This window comes from Notothenia coriiceps, unplaced genomic scaffold (assembly GCF_000735185.1).
Source record: "Notothenia coriiceps isolate Sejong01 unplaced genomic scaffold, NC01 NC01_scaffold00012142, whole genome shotgun sequence".
Classification (NCBI taxonomy): Eukaryota; Metazoa; Chordata; class Actinopteri; order Perciformes; family Nototheniidae; genus Notothenia; species Notothenia coriiceps.
This window is the reverse complement of record NW_011344843.1, coordinates 35,727-59,711: the sequence shown is the minus strand read 5'-3', so window position 1 is coordinate 59,711 and position 23,985 is coordinate 35,727. Positions and strand designations below refer to the sequence as shown.

Here is a 23,985-nt window from a genome sequence, read left to right as displayed (position 1 = left end):
TACTGCAAAGACAAAATGTGTGATCGTAAGTCTCTTTAAGTAATTGTTACATTTTTTATTCATTTGTAAGAATGCTTTGGAGTTGTTTTGTAATTAATTACATGTTTTTAACAAAAAAAATTGTATTTGTTTTTTGTCTTTCCATCACAGGCGAGAACAAGGTGAGTTTATTTTTCTTACAGTGCAATAGGCCTGTTACTAACGGCATGAAAAAATTTGTACTTATGGAGTGTTTCCCTCATCTAGACCGAGAAGGAAGAGGGAAAAGAGGAAGGATGCAAAGGAGGTGAAAAGGTAAGACATTTTAGAACTTAATGTGTGCTTTAAACTGGGCTGCCCCTCTTGCTGATTCAGTCATTTTAAAGTGCTTGTATCGACTTCCCATTAACCAGGGAGAAAAGGGACATGGAAGAGGAGGAGAACATGGAAGAAGAGGAGAACATGGACGAGGAGGAGAAGAACAACAAGGGAAAGGAGGTTGTGGAAAAGGAGAAGAACAGAGAAAAGGATGTGGAAAAAGCGATGAACATGGAAAAGGACATAAGAAATAAGAGCAGAATTCCTAAAACTTCCATTCTGCAATAATGCTTGTAAAGAATGAAATACATATTCAATAAATCAATTCAGAAAAAATATTTTTGCTGTTATTTACATAAGTGAAATGTTGGGGGAAGACTTCAATACTTTATATTCATGAGAAACATAGGAAATTATCTCTGTAATTTGATAGTGGTAAACACACACATGGACAGGCTGGAGTTTCCCTGAGGAATATTATGATGTGGGTTTGTATTGGATGTTTGAGCTATGACAACATTATGAGAACCTCTGCGTAGAATAAGCACATTGAGAAGGCATTAAAATAATACAAGTCAGGATGACTACATAGAAACCAATCCATTTTAATACCGATATTAAATTGAAACATTATGATATGTACATAGACACAACAGAAAACACACTGTTATGTTTAAGTTAAATTAACCCTAATACTCATAGACAGAAATATAAGTTACTCTAGTAATAATTTTAAATCATTATGATGTCAGGTTGAAGCAAAAAGGCAGACAAATCCGTTTTACTGTTGGCGCCCTGGATTTGGTGAAAATTAATTTATGTTTAATTATATTATAACATGTCATTATACCTTTTTGGGAAATGTGAGTGTGCTCAGTAAATGTCCTTACGAAATGCCTTATTAGATTTTGTAAACATTTCGGAGTCTAAGTAAATACAGGTAATTTTGTATATAATATCAAAGGCCATGATAAAGAACAATTTCAACAAACACTGTAAGGGCATAAAGGATGTTTCTGCTTTATTTTCAAATGGTGAGCTCTTTTCTTTGATTAAATGTTATATATGTGTTGCTCTGAAATAATTTTCGGTGCAGGAAAAATGTTTTTGACATTTTGGTTCATGTGTCATTTCTCTTTTAACTGCAACTTTTTCCCCTGTTTTTTTGTTTTGTTTTCCCCATCACAGCCAAAAAGGTCAGTTTGTTTCCTGACAGTGCTGATGGCCTTTGACTAACAGCATAAAACAATGTGTACTTATGAAACAATTCATCTGGTCGAGAAAGTGGAAATTGGGCAGGAGGAGCAATGCCCAGCCTATGACTTTGACGGAGTAAGAATTTGTTCAGCCTCACTGTGTCCTATGCCCCACTGGCTGATTTAGTGAGTTTGTAGCTCCCATATTCATTTTCCATATTTTTTTTACAGGAAGGACAAAGGAAATGTGAAAAAGTATGAGTTTTTACACCCTTTTTGAGTTAAAACTAAGCAGCCATTCACCTCCCTCTGTTTAAAGAAAATGCATCATTGGTTTGTTTTGAATGAATGTGGACAAGGAAAAGGATGTGGACAAGGGTTTGGAAAAGAAAAGAAACAAGGTGGTGGCCGTGCTGTTGGTCAGGTTGGTCCTGGTGACTGTGGTGCTCCCGATCCTCCTCCTGGTTGTAATAATACTTGAACGATCATTCTTTGAAAATGCTTGTAAAGAATGAAATACATATCTCATAAACATATCCAGAAAAGGCTTGACTGTATTCACATAAATGTTGTAGTAAATGTTTCATTAAGTCTCATTTAAGTATATAAACTTCCTTCTCTGGCTTTATTTTCCGGCAGTTTGAATGTATCAGTCCTAATGTCAACTAGGGCTCATTCCCAGGCTTTATCATACCTTTAATACAAAACACTGGCAGCCTTCTGTTCTCTTGCACTCGACAGACAGGAGGGTGCCACTGGACCATTGTCAGGCAAATGATCATACGGATGTTAACTGTCTAATGTCCCTTTTGTTATCTGCTCTCATCTGTATAAATGACATTGCTTTTCTGTGTAACGGGCTCAGATCCTGCTATCTACTAGTGCAGGACCTCTGGCCTTTCCAGCTGGAAATAAGATTGATTCTGTTAAATGCTATAACTTTTTATTAAATAACAGAACTTTGGTTAAAGCTTGTATATTTGTTATTTTCTTACCAGAAGGTGATTAAGTGTGGAATTTCCACCACAACAAATAAACACATATAACCATGTCTCTTCTGCAATTTGATGCCAGTAAACACACACAGTTGGCTGATGCAGGGCAGAGTTTTGCACAGCAGTATGATGATGTGGGTTTCTTATGAATATTTCAGTCATGACAACATTACATGGTAAAGAAACGGAAAACACTTACTACACCTAAATTATGTTGAAACAATATATTACAAAAATCAGGATTAAATCACTGGTATATGGCTGCAAAAGCAAATGTCTAACCTTAACTCAGTATGACCACCCAAGGGCTTGAAGTTTCACTTGGTATGAATGCAAGTTCGCACACACATTTCTTACACATTGATCCTCCAGTGGGCGACAGCTCACACCAAAGCCTTTCCTCTACTGCCATCTTCGTGAAGAACTGTTCACTTTTTTTATCATCAACATACTAATCCATAATAATCTGCCCAGCCGTAGGGATCCAGGTGGGCAGAGGAACCTAACGTAACAGTTCATATATAATCTGTTTTTGCTCAAGTTAAAATCTTCAGGCAACATCACCATTTTCTGCAGCAGCATTATGGTGAATTATGAGTCACTGTTGAATGCAATTTAGAGTCTGATCTTGTCCCTCACCTCAGGATGCTCTGACGCATTTTCTATTGAGATGACATGGGGTGCTTTGTTGCTTGTGTAAATTGTCTATTGCTTACATGTGAAAGTGTTTTCAACTCTTCCCTGTACTCATTATTAGCCTTGCTAACACCATAGCTGTCACATATACACCCACAGTCAGCACAGTGGTGTTTTACCTATGTGCTTTCATCTGCATGTTCATTAGCCAGGATTATTATCTCATCTGCCATATATGCCTCAGTTTCTCCAAAGTGCTGGAAGAAAGGAGAAGTCTTTCTGGGTTTCTGCCTCCAAAAGGCTTTGAGCCCTAGAGATTTTGAATGGCGTTTGGAATAAAAAACGTGTTGATGAAGGAGTTGCTTGGCTTCGCTATCTTCCACAGATGACTTATGTTCTGCATTGCTGAATTTATGTATTTCTGAGGCTGATAATCCACCAGCAGTGTTTAGGTCCACAGAGTCTCTGGTGTGCCTGTTGAGGATTGTAACGGCGTGATGTGCATCATGGCTGCTTCCCTCACCAGGTTTTATGGTAGAGTTGAAGCAGTTGAGTGATGTCGAAAAAAGTTTCTTTAATGCATTCATCTTCCGTGTAAAGTGATTTTGGTCCAATCGTGGAGCTTCAGCACGAGAGTGCCTCTGGTGCTCTGTAAGAGATGCCGTTTCAACATTTTCACAGATTTTCTCTTCACAGCTCTGCACAAACATGTTCATCATGAAACATGTGCAGTATGAGTCATTGCACTCATCACACCTCCTGCTTCCAGAATCTATCCTTGTTGATCCCGGGGAAAGACATTTAGAAGAAGTGCGTTTTCTCCTGAGCATTATTAATGGACTATGCCGAGTACCGGTAGTCCCTGACGTAGTTATATTTCAGACTATCCATGGTCCTCCTGCTGGTGGAAAATAATGTGTTTAATAATAGTTCAAACACACTTTTTACTTCTTCTTGCAGTTTGCCATCCTGGTACAGCATCTGTTATCATTTCACAGCAGATCACTGCAACACTGAATCATTTTTCCATGGTCAAAATGCTGATTAGACCTTTCTGAACTTTGCAGTCTGATTCATCCATTGATACATGTATGGTAGTACATACAATATGTTACCATCAGTACCATATGTTTTTTATATTTTTAAACAAACTGTCCTTTATAGCCTAAAAACGTTTCTACCAATCAACATATTTCAGCTGAAAATAATATATTGCAAAAATAAGTGCTCCTTACCTATGAATTATATCTGTTGATTCCTCTTGTTCCACTCCAGTCCACTTTATGTGTCACACCTTTGAATGCGCCTGAGACGCTTAACAGAGCACCTAGACATATTGGTTTCCATGGTGATGCTACACTGACGTGGTACATGACACAACAAATTGCCACCAACTCTTTGTCAGCCAGTGTAAGAAATTAGGATAGTGGACCAAATGGAAGCATATGATACTTGGGAAGTGCACTTATATGCATTTGTTCTGGGAAGTCTCAATGCCTTATTTGACATCAGTGCTGTGTGAGAGAATACGTTCTCAGCATGTGATCATACCACATCCTCATTATTTCTATCAAATGGGAACATAATCATAATCAAACAATGATTGATTGTCGAGAAAAACACGAGGTGAAATATAAAACATTGTTTTATGAACAGTGTTGATAAATAAGGTAAAATCCTTTACATGTGGGCTTTTTTCAACCAAGGACACTTTATTAGAGTGAAAAGTGCAAACCACACATTTCTCAAATTATGATTCATACAGCAGTGTTAGAAATATTCAATTAGAATACGAGACATTTCACAGGCAAGAGTAACAAGATTGTTCAAAAAGAAAACAATTAAAAATGTATCCCAAAGGCACTCACAATTGCAAAATACATAATTAATTCATATAAGGCTCCAATTTAGACACTCAAGAGTCTACGCTGATTATTGTCAGTGTTTTGAGATTACAAATACAAAAAAGGGACTTGTTTTTGTTCAGCATCCATGTAACTGAAAGAATTGTCAATAGGACTGTTATAATGACGTTTCTTGATTTCAGCAGCCTTGTGGGCAAGACAAATTAGATTATTTACACATTTAAGGGTTTGAGTGAAAAATATCAACAAACAAACGGCTCCAGCAGACAAGCTGAAGGCGCTTCCAGTTAGTAGTCATCCCATTTCATCAATGCTCACTGGATCACTACAGAAGGGGGATAAAGCAGAAACAAACAAGGCAATATTTAAAACCATGTGCCTGTCAACTATAGCATGAGATAGGTATCTGTAGATCTTAACCAGCTTCTTACCATCTGCCTCAGAAGAGTCCGTTGACCTGCTCAGTCTCAGGGTCAAGATCAATGTCGTAGAAACAAGGCCTGGTGGGCAGACCGGGGATCGTGGGCATCTAGGAGGAGCAGTGAGAGAAAGACGTTTTTAGTAAAACAGTCAATCAAATCAATAAATTAAAAAGTACACATGATCAAAGAGACATTTGAAACAAGTTAAACAAAGGCTGAATGTATTCAAGGTGCTGACAGTGAATATATTTGAAAATGCATGGATGTATTGGAAAGTTTGGGGTTTTTCCTTGATAATATACTGTGATTCACTTTAAAACTAAATTATTTGTGTTACAAAACTATTTTCTTATGTATTATAGATGACATAGTTTAATTGGTTGATTAATTGTACCAAAGTATTTGTTAGTAGTCCCCGGGTTAAGATGTCTGGCTTTCTTATTCACAGAGATCAACCTTTAGCAAACAGTTGGTGACACCGTTTGTTTTACATTTCCAGGGTGTGTGCAGTCATGAAGGGATTCAGCTATTCACTTTTTACTTGAAGGCCCTTTGTGCAAACTGTTTGCACAGCCTGATCACAGCAGTGTTTGTCAACACGTCTGTTTCAATGACAAGACAGTTAACTGCTACATTAATAATATGCTAATTATAAGACTGACAGATGCCTGGAGCAAACACAATGTGATGTTATTTGATGGAGCGTCACACCCTAATACCTGAACATAAATCTGCTGCTAAACTGTGGGAAGGAAAATGCATTGTTTGAAAGCTCACCGTGCCGACGAGTGGAAACAGAAAGCCGGAGCCCACACTGGCTCGGATGTCTCTGATTGGCAGGATGAAGCCTGAGGGCACGCCCTTCTTGTCCGCCTCGTGAGAGAGCGACAGGTGAGTCTTCGCCATGCAGATTGGCAGATTACTGAAACCCTGAGGGTAGAGGAGTGAACAAAAACATGCATTAGGTTGTTAACAAAAAGGACTCATTCAGCATTGTAAATCCAGATTTAATAACAGCAGCTGCCAACATGCAGGCCTGACAGAGGAGGAAAACCAACATGTTTCTGACCTGCTTGGTGTAGAGCTCCACCTTGTGTTGAGCCTCTGGGAGAAGCTCAATATCGTCCGCTCCGTAGATCTTCTGGGCGATTATTCGAATCTTATCAGCAATAGGGAGCTAAAGAGGAATTGTAGTATTCAAATTAGAAACAGTTCCAATGTTGACTAACTCGTGCTAAACATTGTTTTGTTTACTAAACCAAAAGTATGAATTTGTCAACAGTTTTTAAGTACAGGTAAGAGGGAATTTCTTCGTTGTTGAGAGCTACACATTTACATTCCCCTTTACAGACAAAACGAATATAATAACATGCACATTTTCTGGCAATTTCAAACACTTGCCCTTAACCATCTTGGAAAAAATAGAAAATGTGATGGCCCATACCTCCAAATCATAGAGGAACTTGAACTTGCTGGGGGCCTCGGAGGCCCTCTGGACAGCCTTCCCCAGGGCCACAGCACCGGCTCCACCTTCGGCCCAGTGGGAGCAGCGCACGGCGTCGAAGGCTCCGGCTGCTTTGGCCATGCTGCAGACCAGATCCAGCTCCAGCTCAGTGTCTGCCCTGCAGGATCAAACCATCACAGATACATGCGGGAAATACAGAGGCTTTAAATAATGCACCTCTCAACTACATGTTAACTACACGTCTATGTATCACCTAACTCGCTCTGCTGATTAAATACCTATCCACCTCAAGTGAAGGCCATATATTTTCCTTTGAAGTACTGAGGCATTTTTCTTTGCTTCTATTTAGCCAGTCAACAAAAATGTGAGAAGAAAAATTGAACCGAAAACAGATGTATAATCTCTTGACCCATCTTTAAATCTGATTTAATCAATTTTATTTGGCAACAATAAGCTGCACACAAAACATTGATGGATGCAAGTCTTATATTCACTTTCAGTTCAGTTTTTGGTCCCTGCAAGCTCCCGACATTAATATCTAGCTCTCCAGCCGCTAGATGGTGCCCTATCTTCCCCAGCTACTTTGTCTCTGTTGTTTTTGGCTGGGCAGGTACATACAGAAGGTCTATCAGATATTTTGTTCTGTTGACTGCGATGGGACACAGGGTTGATAAGAGTGGTGAGATTGAAGAAAAATCAGTAACGTAGCTTGCTGTCAAATGTAAAATAATGTGCTGAAAGTTGCCAAGAGGCTGCAGAGGATCATTCTCTGTAGGAAGCCTTTAACATTACTTGCAGTCATTGGGTATATTTGTATATGAACATATGGATGGTTGAAGCAGCTTTAGGTGTTACTGATAATCTGAGTCCATTGCTACCGTGGTCATCCACCACTTACTTGAAAGCATTGACGGCCACCACCACCGGCACGCCGAAGTGCTGTGCATTCTCGATCTGCTTCCTCATGTTGCTGCAGCCCTTCTCCAGCAGCTCCAGGTTCTACATGAGGGTACAGACATGCACACATTTTAAAATAAGATTATTAAAAGTTATTTAAGAGCAGCAACTGTATTGACAGTATTGCTTTAGGCTCTCCATACAAAACGTTTAAATACAAAATGTTGATTAATCTCGTGTTATTCATTACCTCCTCAATGTATTCCTTAGGCAGTGGCATCCCAGCAGTGACCTGATAAAATAAGACAAATGTTTAATCAATTAAAGTAATCCAACAATGAAATCACCAAATCCTATACAGCTGAGGCTATTACAATTGTTTGCGTAAGAGTTATTCTAAAATTGTTTGGATTAAATGAGAGTATGAGTTATTGCTCATCAGGAAATGTAATTACACTCCCAGCAGAGAGTTGTCCTTTCCAAAGGGAAGGGAAACCTTTTTTTTGTACAGAGGAAATATAAATTGTGTAGATGCTGATGTTGCGTTCAGTATTCAGTGGAGAATGGCAAACATCATGTCGAATTACAAAGACTCTATGAGAGATTGTTGGAGGGAAAGTGCCTCACCAAGTGAAGATGTGTGTACCAGTTATATATCTATTTATCTTTATACTATATTTATTTAAGAATCGTAGTGCTACTCACCGTTGGTCCTCCCCCGTGCATTTTCAGGGCTCTGACGGTTGCCACCAGCACCACCACGTGGGGTCTCAGGCCCGAGTAGCGACACTTGATGTTGAAGAACTTCTCCATGCCGATGTCAGCTCCAAAGCCAGCCTCCGTCACTGTTTGCACAATTGACAAGGATTGTGAGACAGAGGAGAATAGTAACAGAATCCCAACTGTGAGTTACAACCTTCAATTATATGACATCGGACACTAAATCATTTGTACTTTCAACACAGCAAACAATCTACTGTAGCACTGCAGAACAAAGAAGACAAAGCTAATATTAAAAATAACATTTTCTCAGATCCACTTACCCACAAAGCCCTCGGGTCCAACCAGCTTCAAAGCTATTTTATCTGCTAGGATGGAAGAGTTGCCGTGGGCGATGTTGGCAAACGGGCCGGCATGGACAAACACAGGCGTTCCCTGTGGATTCAGACGAATCACATATGATACAAAGCCCATAACTTGAGGCAACTTCTTTGGCTTGAAAAAACTATTTGAATGGAAGTGCAAAGGTCAGGATGTGTGTCGTACTCACCTCCAGGGTCTGCATCAGGTTGGGCTTGATGGCATCTTTCATTAGCACAGTCAGCGCGCCGCTCACACCCTGTAGAGAAATACAGCAGGGTATTATGTCTGCACAATACTTAATTAGAAGGTCCCGTCAGGAGGGAGCGTGCGGCACTGACCAGGTCCTCGGTGGTGACGGGCGCTCCTCCGCGGCTGGTGGCCACGACCATCTTGGCCAGACGCTGACGCATGTCCTTCATACTGCTGGTGAGGGCGAGCACCGCCATGATCTCACTGGCCACTGTGATGTCAAACTGAGCCTGGAGAACAGAGCGGACATTAATATTCTCTCATCATCAACGTAATGTGGTAAAATAAGACGTTACACTCAGTATACAAGAAGAAAAGATGAAAGCACACACATTTATTGTTCTATAATATACATTGCTGTGTATTACACACAGTTTAAACATGGCTGTTGTTCATATTGTCTTGATATATATATATATATATATATATATACAGTATATCTCTTTACCTCCCTTGTGAATCCCTTTTCAGTCGGTGACTGGCCGATCGTGATCTTCCTCAGGAACCGATCATTGGTATCCAACACTAAAATGACACGCAATTATTAATACAGTCACAATATATTGTTCGAAAACCGCATCATTTGCGGGTTTAGAAAAAGATATTCTAAATATGTTGAGTGCATAACTCAGCATATCAAACATTTTTAAACCGCTATTATCTTGTATCCATCGTATAGTGGAAATATAACTCTAATGATTCCAAGCCCTGACTTACATACAGTGGATTTAATGAGAAGGATAATGTTGTGTCATGAGGATCAAGAGACTTCATACCTCTATGCCAGGTGATAGAGCTCGGTTCTATGTCCAGGCGGGCGAAGCGGGTGATCTCTTCTTCAGTCAGAGTGGAGGGATCAGTCTTTTCTATGCCCAGTTTCTAAACAAATACAGAAACACTTAAATGTAAGCCGTATGCCACACTCTGGGGTGTGAGTCAAAACCTACAAATCTTTGATCTATAACTAACCCTCAGTCTGTTGATCTGGATCGGGCAGAACTTCCTCTGTCCTCCAATGAGCGGGACCAGGCGGTTATACAGAGCCTGAGGATGAACAGGAAGAGACATATTATAGTCCGAGTACACACATTACAAAGAGTGTGTTTCACGGTCCGAACGGAGTACCCACCTTGTCAGTCTGCGTAGACTCGTGGAACATGCGAGCATCAATGGCAGCAGATACCAGGTTGTTGGAAGCCGTGATAGCGTGAATGTCCCCGGTGAGATGGAGGTTAAACTAAAAATGAACAGACCTAATTGTTAATTTGACTTTTTAAACAAGCAGTTCAATACTAACTTCAAAGAGCAGTGTAGTACCTCTTCCATTGGAATGACTTGAGAATATCCACCTCCGGCAGCACCACCTGCAGAAAGAAGACAGAGTTAAACAAACCATGACTCCAACTTTCAATTTGAACAGCTTGCAAACCTGTGCCACTTCTTGCTGAGCGCACATTATTCCACAGCTCACCTTTGATGCCGAACGTGGGCCCCTGAGAAGGCTGTCGGACACAAGCAAACACATTGAGCTTCATTTCGGCTCCCAGGGCCTGGACCAGACCGATGGTGGTGGTGCTCTTCCCTTCGCCAAGGGGGGTGGGTGTAATGCTGTAGACAGAAAATATAATGGAACATTAAAACTAACAAGTAATAATTTCAATGAAGCTGGGTTATAAAAAAAAAAAAGGATTCGGATCTTGCTTTAGTTTGAAACATTAAAACAAATCTACAGTCTGCAGGCCAGGGAAAAACAAACAGTTCAGTTGAGTCAGCAGATAAAAGGTGCAGACAGCTTACCCAGTGACCACCACATATTTGCCATCTGGCTGAGCCTGCAGGCGCTTGATGATACTCAGCTGGACCTTGGCCTTAGTCTTGCCGTAGAGCTCCACCTCGTCAGAGAGCAGGCCCACCTCTCTCGCCAGACCGTCGATAGGCTTGGGCACGCAGGAGCGAGAAATCACAATGTCGCTGTTTGGAGTTATTAAAACAAGACACACAATGACTTTTTGATCTCAATATAAAGAGGAAACAGCAAGGATTGACAGACAAAAAAAGCACTCAAGCAAACAAGTGGTTTACCAAATGTAATCGATCCTTCTGTGACAAGTTAACAGAGCATGTGAATGACAGAATGAGGAAGATTATGGAACAAACCTTGGCACAGGCTTCTGAAGGTTGAGTTTGGTGTAAGTAATGTTCCACTTCCCTGGTTGGTGGCTGTCCAAGAAGCGCTTTGCACTCAACACGGTGTTCTAGAAACAAAGAAACAGTCATTCTTTTAAAATCCAGGTTACATGTGACTACAGAACTAAATAAGAAATACATTGAAATGTCCTTTACTTGCTTTGTTGAAACTAAATAAGTCATGATAGAAATGATAACAACAAAATGTCCTTTAATGCCACCACGAGATGGAGCTTACCGCCATCAGCATGGCCACAGTCATGGGTCCCACCCCCCCCGGCACAGGGGTGATGAAGCCGGCCTGCTCCTTGGCTGAGGCGTAGTGGACATCACCCACCACCCGCTTACCGCTGGCTTTAGTCTCATCTGAAAACACAGAGGGAAACTTTATAAGTAAATGCAATCACTTGATTCAGGGATTAAACTCCAGAGTCCAATGCTTTAAAGCAGAATGAAACTTGGAGTGGAACCTGGGACATGGTTGATGCCACAGTCGATGACCACTGCTCCCTTCTTGATCCACTCTCCTTTCACCATCTCTGCTTTCCCGATGCCCACAACCAAGATGTCTGCTCTGCCCACCTGGACAAGGAAAACAGAGATTTACATAAGAGAGTCTTCAATAAATAAAAGAGTGGCATTGATACAGATCAAACTAAGCCTGGTGGGAATTACATTTATGAGAGTTTATAGAAATAAAACAATTGAAGACTAGCAAAACATGCAGTATTGTTTTACACCACACGATGGCAGCATAGGTCGGTTACTCCCAGCATGTCATGACGAATGTATTGTTTATGAAGTTTCAACAACAACGATGATCAGTTGCATTATATGCTCTATTGCTAATGACTTTATTCCTGTGTTGGATGGAGGCGTGTCTACCTCTCCAGGGAGATCAGTGGTTTTAGAATGGCAGGTGGTGACGGTGGCGTGGTTCCACAGCAGCAGGTCGTGCATCGGTGCGCCCACAATCTTGCTGCGACCAACCACTACGGCTTTCTTCCCTGCCACAGACACACCTGTAGAGAGGAGATGGATAAATTACTTCAGGACTTATTCGATTATTCGTCGTATATTTTCACGGCCCAGATTATTTGTATTGTTTGAAAAGGGGTGCATGAAGTTGTGTTTACCGGTTTGTCTGATCAACTCCATGCAGCCGTTTGGTGTGCAGGGGATGAAGCAGTCGCCCAAGTCCCCGCGTGAAAGCTTCCCCGCATTGATGCTGGTCAGCCTGAGAATGGATCAGAAGACATTGAACATTGCAAATTAAAGCTCTCTGATTTTAGTTGTTTCAACTAAACTCAATGGAAGCAAATAAGCACCAATAAGCAAACCCTAAAATAAAAGCCTGATCTTTAGTTAAGTATGTGCCTACCCGTCTACGTCCTTCTCTGGGGCCACGGCGTTGGTGACCTTCTCCGTGTCCATCTTGTGGATTGAGTCTAAGGGCAGCTGCACGATGAGGCCGTGGATAGACGAGTTCTCGTTCACCTCTGTGATGCTGTGAAGAACCTACAGACAGACAGACAGACAGACAGACCGCCTTTACAATCCCATGTCCTTCTCCTGTCATTTAACAATTAACCTTACTATCCATATTTTGTTATGGCACCTAAAGCCTCCTTAAATGTTAAACTTTGCACCAATGTCACTGCACTGAAAATCATGTTGACTATCTCATGTTTTACATCCTTGAATACAGTCAAGTGTCTTACTGTGAGTGTGACCGTGTTTGGAAGTCAACTTTTGAACTGTAAAACGTAGTTACTCTTTTAAAACATGTATATATTTTGATATTACCCAGTTACCATAGCCGATTACAACTACATTGATTTTGTTATTTCATAATGTGACTCCAACACAGTTACTAGTTGCATATTAACACTGTGTATACAGTCAAATCAAAACCTGGGATACAATAATACTTCAAATCCACTCTCACCTCCTCCTCCGTTGCAGTCTTGGGCAGTCTCATGTGTGTAGCGTTTATTCCAATCTGTGTTCACAGAAGCAGAGATTAGACCCGAAGTTGGGACTGATTGCAAACAGTTTGTAGAAAATGTGTGGTGTACGAACTGTGTGTAAATAAATGTTGTACCTCTGCTGCAGCCTTTAACTTCATGCTGATGTACAGATTTGAATCATCGCGGTCTCCAACCTGCAAACGAAACCCATATAACTTGCAAAACTTACAAAGTAGTATATAAAATAATACAGGTTCCTGTTTCAAATGTACACTTACCTGTAAAACCACCAGACCGGGTTTGAAGTTTGGGTCCTGAAGCTTCATCTGCTCCACATCCTTTTTCAGACCTTCCCTCACCTTCCTGAGAAAGAAAGACAACAGAATAAAAGCTTGTTAATCTCTTATTTAGTGACATCATTTTTCAATATGCCTTCAATCTCCACTGCACATGCAAAGCCAGGTCATCAGTTGAGGAGAATGAGAATCTTATCTTTGGTATTTGTCTTTATTTGTTGTCCATTCAACTTGTACAGTAGATGAACTCAAGTCAACTAAAACAATCAAAGACAGCAGTGACACAAAGATACTGGTCTTTAACTTTACATTACAATCCATTATAAGATCTAGCGTGTCAGAATAAAGCTTAAAACTGACAGCATTTTTTGTTCATATGCTAATCACAAAACAAATTAGCTTTATTGACTTCATCCACGGTGTTGCTCAAGAGGCTCCGGAGATAGACAGATGATCACATTTTAAACTCTTACCAAAGAAACAGACTCAGATTAAACAGTGTCTTTGTGCATCACATGAACTTCATTGGCAGTCATGGTAGAATACACCATGTGATTACCATTGATGAAGGATGCATGACAAAGTGGAGTGACACCACTTTGAACTACATTTGAAGTTACCTTTGAGTGTTTTTGCCCCTATGACCGTACAAAATGTGTGGTTTGTGTTTGTAATCTTCATCCAAAGGGCCCAAATAACCTGATGATTTTAATGTCTTCCAGCCCAATTCAAAACATCAGGCACTTTAAAGCAGATGGCACTTTGGACAAAATACACATTTTAAATCGACATGTGCAAGCCATACAGTATATATCAAATACCTACTTTTGAAAGTTTGTTCTTTAAGGACAATATTTCACATATAACCTTCATTTATTCATAAAAAGGAGGTTGGCGTAATTAAGGGCTAAACATTTAAATGTCTAATTCTAGGAATTCTAGGACTTCACATATAGTAATAGTATAAATGATTGCATCACAACAACAGTCCTTATCTTAGCTACAACAGTAGATATCTTTATCACAGGTCACTGTTCAACTAGGGCCATATTCCTGTAACACTCATACAATACACAGTACTGTTGGGCTTTGATTGTGGCCCGTGCCAACCAATTGTACTTCCTTAAAGACCTCACGTAAGCATAGTAGAGAATTACATTTCCTGAAAGGCAGAGACACTTGTGAATCAAACCAAAGTCCATAAAGGTCTAGAGAACAATCAATGGTCAGCTTTTGTCAAGCTTCAAAAATAATGAATGTAAAGCCTCCAACTGAATGCATGTCAGATCTGTGAATTTAATTAAACTAATGAGTACTGTGAGGGGCTTTTAACATGGTGCAGGCTGTTACGTCTTGTGACAAGCACATGCAACTCAATTAAATGTTTATTCCTCTTTGCCAAAAACCCTATCCTAAACTGTGCATGGTAAGCAATAATTGGATTCATTCAAACTGAAAACTAATAATAATATAAGAAAATATTCTGAAAATTACACTTAAATAATAAAACAGGTTTTCATGAAGGGTGTTTGTCATCACCTGAGGTCACTGTACCTACAGGGCAAAGATCATATCACACAGCTTCTTACATAATACTGCAGGATTTGCAACCATTGAAGTTTTCAATTATCTGACTTTATTTAATACCACCAAATTACACAAGTGACAGTCACATGTCAGTACATTTAGTATTAACACAATGAGACTTATCTAACTTTCAGTAAATAAATATAGCATTCAACTTGAGAAAGAGTCCACTGTGTTTTAGAAGCTGGATGACTTAACGGTATAGTAACTGTTGGGGCACACTTCATTCACGTGGACAGCATAATGTGCAACCAATACAACTAAGTTAAGAAAGAATGATGTGCTGCAAACACTGACAAGAAAATACAATATACATATAAAACATATGTATGTTAAACATGGATAAGGCTCCTTCAGAGTCGTTTTTTTATGACTGAAGTGACGTTAACTTTACCTTTTAACACCGTTAACTTAACTAGTTAGCAGCCTAGTTAGCCAGCACACACACACGTTTCGTCACGCTGTTTACATCTATTTGGCTCTATATGCAGCAATAAAGGAGCAGGATAAAGTCTGTTACTTACGCTGAAACCTCTTTCCCGCTTATGATTTGAGCTGACATCTTTTTGGTCCAGAATATCCTTGTTGTAAAATGCTGGTGTCTCGTGCACACACTCGCAGGCTGACCAGAAGAGAGGAGCACGGGGAGGACTCCCACAAATTTAAGTTTACTCAAAAAGTGTTGTGAGTCAAAGGGGATGGCGTAGGCCCCATGCACAACTCAAGCACTACAAATGAAAACCATCGTATTAACTTTCAGGAATAGCGTTAAGGCTACAGAGAAGGGCGCGGCCATTGACCATCTGTCAACTCTCACAGCCAATTGCATGCAGAACCTAACAACCAATAGGATTTCCAGTTTTTAAGGGCGTGTGGTGATGGGCGGGACTACACAGAATGTAATAACGCTGAGAGAACCAGCAGAGGGCAGCACTGTATTAACACATCGCTCTGATATCCGTTAAAAACACAGCAGTATTTGTATTTGCCCAACTTGACGTTTCATCGGGATTGTTTTGATCCTTGCCAGGGCGTCGTCACTCGGATAACCACCAGAAAGTGCTAGAACAAACTATACTCAGATAGCTTGCTTCAGTCCGATTTAAGACATGAAGAAATACCGAGAGCTATGGAGAGTAGATACTGTGTTTTGAGCGATACCGAAGACTTCCAAACGCTAATAACAAACACTGAGAACAATCTCCACTTCGAAAGGTAAATAGATAGCAGCTGCTAATGTTTTAAGCTAGCATGCTTTTGGGGTTCTGTCTATTACTTGACATTGCGTTGTTTGTTTTGTCAATTCCAGCTGACTTACGTATGTTTACATAGAGTTACTTGGTAGTATTGCCGCCGTATTTTAACATTATCCAATCCAAACCCATATGTGCAACAAACTAAACACCTATAATCCTCTGCTATGCATTTGTCTCTTTAGGTCTAAGACACTGTTTGAGGAAATCCGTGCCTCCATCAACAACAATGAGGAAGAGGATCGCTCCTTCTGGAGGCCTGTGCTGCCTTGGGGGGGCGTCTTTACTATTAAAGCAGGGCGAAAGGCTATATCCTGCACCCCTCTGTACGTCAAAATCAACCTCAAAAACACCTGCACCATCGATGGCTTCCTCGTGATCCTGTATGTGATCCTCCGGGACAACGAGGGCTTTCCCAGGGAGCTGGCTGTGTTCCTGGGAAAGCAGTTTGTGGAGTACTTCCTCAACCTGATGGACTCCTGTGACTACACCACAGTGAAGGTGCTGTGGATCTTAGACAGGATGTCTAAAAGACAGTACCGCTCTCAGGTGCACCAGGCAGCACTGGAGATTGACCTTTTTGGGAATGAGCACGAAAACTTCACAGAGAACCTGGAGAACCTCATGTCCACCATGCAGGAGAGCCTGTGCACCAACTGGAGCTGCCCCAGCCGCTTCCAGGAGTTCATCAAGGTGACCATCAACACCAGGTACACTGCACACAGGGGTCATATTATCTGGAGGTTACACAGGGAACTGGATGCTACTTCTTAGAGAATCATGGACCAGAAATGTACTGTAGTTGAGTAAAATCCAAGCAACTTTTACTTTACTGGAGTGTTTGCATTTTCCGCCCTATATACTCCACTACATGTAAGTGACACATATTGTACGTTTCACTCAAAGGCATGTGAAATGTTCCATCCCCTTCCTGTGCAGTGAAAACAGTGTATCTCCATATGTGTGGATGTTCACTCTTCTGATAAACTGAAGGATAAAGTTTTGCTTAATGTGTTGAGAAATGATCTTACTTGATAAGATACTTCTTGAGCTTAATAAACTATTTTAATAGGATCAGCTGCGAAATGCATTGTTACAAAGCATAATTGTTTTCCTCAATAACTCATGAAAACATGTGTTTTTACTTTTTAGACATGTATGGCTCTTGACAGGAGGACAGTGATGCTACAAACATTTGATGATCTTATAGAATACAATGCATTAATGTAGATTAAAATACACAACAGTACGAAAAGGAGTTAAAATGAACAAAACCATAAACAGAAAAGTCAATAAAATGCAACACTTTTATGCAGCAGTACTATTAATTCAGATATCCAACATTTTAAAACAGCTGTCTTTATCTAGTCATACTCTGTAGCAAATGCTTAACATGTCAAATGTCTCTGGACTTTGTCCCTGTAGAGATCCTTGTCAACACTTCAAATAGTACTAATAGCTTAGGTCAACTGCAGCAGAGATTCATACTTAAATAGATGAATGTTCACCCCCTGACATACTAAACTAAATTCCACCTGTTTAATTGTATGTTAATCCATATATTCATGCAATTAATCTGAATTGTCTTGGTATGAGAGTATTTTAAGTTGGTCAATGGTGTGTTATTGACAGGAACTCTTTGTGATATGTTTCCTCCAGCCCTCCTCATGAGCTTCCTCACAGAGACCCCATCCAGTCGGCCGTGGACGAGTTCTTCTGCCCCAAACTCCTGCTCTGCTCAGAACTGGGGTGAGACACGGAGGGTTTTTATCATCTTCTAATTCACTCAACTATTATCTCCCTTCCTTAACAAATGTATCCTTTTTTATTTAGGTGTGATGGACTGAGGGAGTTCTCTCAGAGGGTTTTCTGCCATGGACCCCCACCCTTTGTCATTCTCAACATGCAGCAGTGGAAGTCAGAGGAGCTGTCCTATGTTCCGTACCATCTAGCTCTCTGCCAGCACAGGTAAGGAGCTGCATGGGATGGGTACTAAAGAAGAAGGATTATTACAAAAAATATTTCCCAATTGTCAGAATAAAAAAACTGGCAAATCTAAAGCTCAACCGATAATTAGCTAGTTTAAAAAATGTTTTTAATTGACTTGGTATCCAGTGCTGTACCAAAGCATTCTCCACATTGGATCATGAGATGATAGCACATTTATTAAAGGTCACCTATAATGCAAAATCCACTCTTTCATGTAGTCATTCACTTTTTCATCCTCTGTGTAAAGAGATTCTGGAAGTTTCAGGAAAAAAGATTTGCACACTTTTTGTCCTGATCCATTTCTATAAAAACCTGTCTGAAAATGCTGATCAGATTTTGGCCACTTTATGATGTCACAACATTGTTTTGGCCTGTGTAACAATTAGCCAATCACCAACCATGGTAACCCCCCCCCCACCTTATCACCTGAATCTCCTCTAGAGCAGGGGTTCCCAAACTTTGCCATGCCAAGGACCCCCATATAGCATTATCCTCTGGCGGGGACCCCCCTGTTGCAATTTTTATTTTAAATGATGTGTACAAGTGCCTCCCGATGGAACATGCAGTGCGTTGCCACTACATTTGGGGCCTTCTGCCTGATCGAAGCTGTCACTCCGCTTTCTTTGCCTGTCATAGCCCCACTGCCCCATCTGAACACACACCCACACAACGAGACCAGTCAAGTCCGTTTGAGATGATGTACTCATCTAAAACTTGGAAAATGTCTCTTCATGTGGTCCTACCTTCCAGTGCTTTGTAAATAATATTTCCTCAACAAAGTTGTCTTCTGAAATAAATCTGATTTATGCAAGCAATTCTGCGACATTTGCTACATCCGTGCTCTCATCCAGCTGCAGAGCGAAACATTCACTAGCTCTCACTTGCTCCAAAAGCTGAGCAGATTTTCACTCGCAGTAGCGGCAGCTCGATTTTGATTGGCTTGAAGGGCGGTCGTGTGATTCAAAAACAAAAAATATGAAAAGACTGGCATCAAAGGACACATAAATTGATAGATATGCAGTTATTAATAACATTAACTCAAACTTTGAGTGAACCCCCCTGGTGCCCCCTGGCGGCCCCCCGGGGGGTCGGGGCCCCCACTTTGAAAAACACTGCTCTAGAGCACCATTGTGTTCTTTTTAACCAAATATCTCTCAGAGGGGCGTGGGGAGTGGCTCCTTATTTTCATCTAAAGTAACAGACAGAGAATCAGCACTTTTGAAACAGGGCTGAAACAGAGGGGTTTATGGGATGCTACAATGATCTGTTTGGTGTTTCCAGCCAAACACTTCAGAGACATGTTTTGTATCTGAGACCTATAATATATTGATGAAAAACAGTATAATAGGGGAACTTTAAGAAATAATTCTGAATTTAAAGACACAAGATTTGTTTTGCAAAATAAAGTATCTAGTTCTTCTTCTACAACTTTTTTTCCTCCAGTATATTTTCCTCACAAATAGTATGCTCTTTCTTTGCCTATCCTGAACATCATAAAGGCATTTTTTTAAATTGAAGAACAATTTTTTTCTCCACAGGTACTTACTAGAGGGCGCCACACTCTTCAACAAGGAGGAGCATCACTACTCCGCAGCCTTCCAGATAGACGGCTGCTGGATGCACTACGACGGTCTGAGGAGCGACAACCTCATCCTGCTGCACCGGCCCCCTGAGCTCCTGCTGCTCTCCTCTCTGGTCTACATCCGCTCCTCCGACAAGTGAACTTATCACACAAACTTCCTACAAATATGTTTTATACGATTATTTTCTACTTATCATATCATTAGTTCTTTTTTGAGTCATTCCTGGCAGCTTCCTCTGCTGAATGACGGATGCTTCCTTTGAGCTGACTGCTTGCAGAAATCTTAATTTGCTAAATTTCTTTTGGGCATGCTTGGTATCCAAGAATATAATGGACTATAATAGTTCTGGGTTAATATGCCTAAGTGACAGTAGCAGTGAGTAATGCATATTCAGATACCCGACAAAACGAGGGAGATTGATGTGTTAAAAACGCCATGGTTAATGGATTACACTCTGAGGGTGCAGTTGCTATTGTATAGCAGTAGGGGACGACAATGACTGTATATCTCATTTCTATCAAAATTGCAAGTTTACAATTTTGCTGGTGTCTTTTTCTATTTACACCATGGTCTGAGGATAAAAACCAACCAAATAAGGCTGTTGTCCCTGTCCAGGTTTACTCTTTTTGTGTGAAGATGTCTTAAATTGGAGGCAGGCATTCCATGCAATGAGTGAGTGTTAAAATACAAATATCTTATTTATGTATGAAGGATGAGGGCAGTCTGAAGTATCTTTTTTCTGTCACTACAACAAAGGAAACATGCATATTTACACATTTAACCTTAAAGGACCCCTATTATCCTCATTTTCAGCTTATTAAATAATATTGTATTTGTATTTTGTGCCTCTATTGTGGCATCTGTACATGCTTTTAATGTACATAAAGTTTATTGTTCTCATACTGCAGCACCTCTTTTCAGCCTCTGTTTGAAACCAGAGCCCAGCCTGCTCTGATTTGTCAGATGGCCGGCTCTGTTGTGATTGGTCCACTGCTTAGAGATGTACTGCCTCTAGCCTATTATGTACAATGTGTTGTAGTGCGAGCCTATAGAAGCGGAAGTGTTACATAGTGATGTCATTATCTTACAAGGTAAACAAAGGATAACACACTACATGAAAGAAGCATAATAGGGCCTCTTTAAGGAATACTTGGCATTACACAGTGCCTCTGCCAAAGAAAGTTCTGGAAGTGATGCATCAGTCATTGAGCAGCCAATTTTCTTTCTATGCAGAATAAAAATATTTTGGAGTACACTTGTATTGGATTATTTTTGTTGGATGTGTAATGTGTATAACAAGAAGAGCCACATAAAAGCAGACGGTACCTTTTAAGGCAGGCATTTATTTTTAAACTGGGTACAACTGCACCACACAAACTGACTAAAATGTTTGTAAAATGTCTTCAATCAAAACATGATCAAATGTGAAAAGCTACGGTTTCTACGCCTAAGGTTATCTTGTACTTCCAGTATTAATCCACAGGATATAAAATTCAAGATCATCACCTTACTCCAGACACACAATGGGGGGGGGTGGAAATGTAAAAGAAGCAGAGTGGTCTTTTGGCTAACATTGACATCAGTTTCAAAGGGTTTTTCTTTCAGACACAAACAGAGTGGCAGTCCATTGCAGACCAGAGGTGTTAGTCATCCATCTGCTTTCTTTGAACAAGCACTTTGGTGAGAGTGGTGGCAAAAACATGACATTGGTTAGGCCGTAATGAAAATGCAAACTCAATTTCAACATCCCTTCTTTTTGCAGATTCACGTTTGCAGATATTTTCATCATCGTCCCTCCGAAATAAGTAGTTAATATACACCTCAAATCATGACACTGTACATAACATTGGTGCTGGATGAGTCATGGCTGCAGCACATAATTACGCCTGCGTGATTTGTGCTTTGGCTGTTAAGCAACTAACAAAATCTCGCACAATACACAGAATTAGAAAACAAAAATCAGATTACAGAACATACAAAAATTATAATAAATACAAAAGAAGTCATTCACATCTTTCTTAATTAACATTTTGCAGAATATCCTTAGGTTGCTTATTCATTACTCTTTCAAAATAAAGCAGAAATCGTGAAGACAGTACTCTACACTCAACAAGATGACAATATTGCAAGACACATGTCATTAGAAGATCTTATCTGTAGTAATGCTTTCCCTAGTCATTTCGCAAACATCAACTTTAGAGTACAAGTAGAAGAGCACATGTCCCTTCTAACATTTACAAGACGTTTGTGATGAGAACAGCTGATTCAAAAAAGAAAAATACAATTTAAATTAGGCCATTCATTACAATTAATGACAATCAATCTGAATCTGCCTCGATAAACATATGCCTTGTACAAATGATCCAGCATGCACTACAAAATGACAAAACAGGGTGTGTGGTGGGATGAGGCAAAGGTACCGTTTGAAGTTCCATCAGACGTCCACAGTGAATCAACAGACATGCCATGTGGGGTTCTGTTACAGCAATATGAGATGCCTTGGCTTTTTAAAGAGACACAAACAAAAACGCTATTCATCCACAGAGAGAACAGAAGTCTTATTGCATTATCTAAATGCCGTTATCCTAAATTAAACATATATACACAAATTACAATATGTATCAAATAGTTTGGTAAGTGCAATGCAGAGCTCCGTTACAGTTTCACCTGTGTGCAGACATCAGCGCACACACAGAGACTCAAACTACACGTCTTGAACATTAAGTGACTCAACATAACACACACCTCACCTAGCATTTTCTAGCCTAGCGCTCCCTCTATTGCTGTGCGTTGCTTGACCTCTCTGTTTAGCCTAGCCACCCCCTCAAAGGCTGCACAATAGTGACACCCTCAGCCAGTCTGGAAGTCCCACACCCAGGGGAGCACTCCCAACACCCAGGACTGGGGACAGAGGGAACATGGACTGAGTTGGCTGGCACAGCCCTTGGTGCATTACTAATACATTAGCAATAAGGACGAGAATAGAATGTTCCAAATTGTGGCACACTAAGGAAGCCGTTTCTAGCACTGGAGGTGGGAAAGAGCAAAAAAAAAGTCATTTTTTGGCACTTCACATGAAGCTGTGAATGGATTATCTCAAACCTGAGCAAGATGGGGATCACATTTCACGCAGTTTGTAAGTGAAAAGAGCAAGTGTTGGAGCCAATCAGGGGATCGAGACAATGGCAAAGCATGCTCATATCCAGAAACAGGGAGGATGTGGGGAAGGGATAAATAAAATAACAGAATCCATCCAAAAAAAGTGCTAGATTTCCAACCTTTTAGATATTTATGAGGACAGAAGTTTGCAGTTTTCCAACCGCAGGCTTCCTTCCAGTAGGGCTTTATTTTATTGCATGGTTTAGGGCCATTCAATTATTAAATGCAAACAAATCAAATGAGTAACATCTTCTAGTAATGTAGCAGAGGCTGAACAGAGGTTGACCTACTTGTGTGAGGCAACACAGACAAACAGCTGAATCCTGAATCCTAAATATAGCACCAGTTGGTATTGTGTACAGACCAAAGGGTGAAAGGAGGGCTAAGGTCGATTTCAACAATTGTGAAGAGGAGCAAGTGCATGACCTGACCTTAGGGAGATGTAACAGAAGATAGAACATGGGGGATTCAAATGGCTCCGAGGATGAAGCAGAAACTGGCGACAAACTCTCTCAGGAGAATCTGTCACTCACCTCTACACTGACCCTGGGAATCAAACTACACACACATCCGCACATACACACTAGTGACCCAGTGCAGAAAAACATTTACAGGCAATGCACTAAAGGATATATTCATATATTTTATTTAGACTATTTACAAGAGAGTAAGGCAGCCCTTTTTGAAAATATAAAGATTCCAACTTTTCTCTTTTTTGTGAAGCACTGATTTTGATGCAGAACTCCTGGGTTGCTGAGCCCGAGCCACACACACACACACACACACACACACACACACACACACACACACACACACACACACACACACACACACACACACACACACACACACACAC

The 23,985-nt window shown here is 40.5% G+C and overlaps 2 protein-coding genes across 2 annotated transcripts; one reads left to right on the top strand and one right to left on the bottom strand.

Moving 5' to 3' along the window:
* Positions 1 to 4,754: 4,754 nt before the first annotated feature.
* Positions 4,755 to 15,905, bottom strand: mthfd1b (methylenetetrahydrofolate dehydrogenase (NADP+ dependent) 1b). Its single transcript, XM_010773165.1, has 28 exons — positions 15,670 to 15,905; positions 13,541 to 13,625; positions 13,397 to 13,456; positions 13,241 to 13,294; positions 12,674 to 12,810; positions 12,429 to 12,529; positions 12,178 to 12,314; positions 11,763 to 11,874; positions 11,531 to 11,658; positions 11,263 to 11,360; positions 10,903 to 11,076; positions 10,577 to 10,713; positions 10,423 to 10,469; positions 10,235 to 10,342; positions 10,075 to 10,149; positions 9,882 to 9,984; positions 9,554 to 9,630; positions 9,195 to 9,335; positions 9,044 to 9,112; positions 8,817 to 8,928; positions 8,479 to 8,618; positions 8,024 to 8,065; positions 7,775 to 7,875; positions 6,856 to 7,033; positions 6,481 to 6,588; positions 6,189 to 6,341; positions 5,421 to 5,518; positions 4,755 to 5,314 (listed from the first exon to the last, which is right to left on the bottom strand). Exons 1-27 carry the CDS (start codon positions 15,705 to 15,707, stop codon positions 5,429 to 5,431), a joined length of 2,805 nt encoding a protein of 934 aa, XP_010771467.1. The 5' UTR covers positions 15,708 to 15,905; the 3' UTR covers positions 4,755 to 5,314; positions 5,421 to 5,428.
* A 155-nt stretch (positions 15,906 to 16,060) lies between these two features.
* Positions 16,061 to 23,968, top strand: dorip1 (dopamine receptor interacting protein 1). The gene is made up of 5 exons (XM_010773163.1): positions 16,061 to 16,360; positions 16,584 to 17,108; positions 18,058 to 18,147; positions 18,232 to 18,366; positions 19,926 to 23,968. Exons 1-5 carry the CDS (start codon positions 16,275 to 16,277, stop codon positions 20,107 to 20,109), a joined length of 1,020 nt encoding a protein of 339 aa, XP_010771465.1. The 5' UTR covers positions 16,061 to 16,274; the 3' UTR covers positions 20,110 to 23,968.
* The last annotated feature ends 17 nt before the right edge of the window (positions 23,969 to 23,985 follow it).

Coding starts and splice junctions, on each gene's coding strand:
- mthfd1b (XM_010773165.1), bottom strand. CDS start 15,707: ATGTCAGCTCAAATCATAAGCGGGAAAGAGGTTTCAGC. Junction 13,457..13,540: donor CCGGTCTGGTGGTTTTACAG/GTAAGTGTACAT, acceptor TTTCGTTTGCAG/GTTGGAGACCGCGATGATTC. Junction 8,066..8,478: donor TGCACGGGGGAGGACCAACG/GTGAGTAGCACT, acceptor TTATTTTATCAG/GTCACTGCTGGGATGCCACT.
- dorip1 (XM_010773163.1), top strand. CDS start 16,275: ATGGAGAGTAGATACTGTGTTTTGAGCGATACCGAAGACTTCCAAACG. Junction 16,361..16,583: donor AACAATCTCCACTTCGAAAG/GTAAATAGATAG, acceptor TTGTCTCTTTAG/GTCTAAGACACTGTTTGAGG. Junction 17,109..18,057: donor AAGGTGACCATCAACACCAG/GTACACTGCACA, acceptor TGTTTCCTCCAG/CCCTCCTCATGAGCTTCCTC.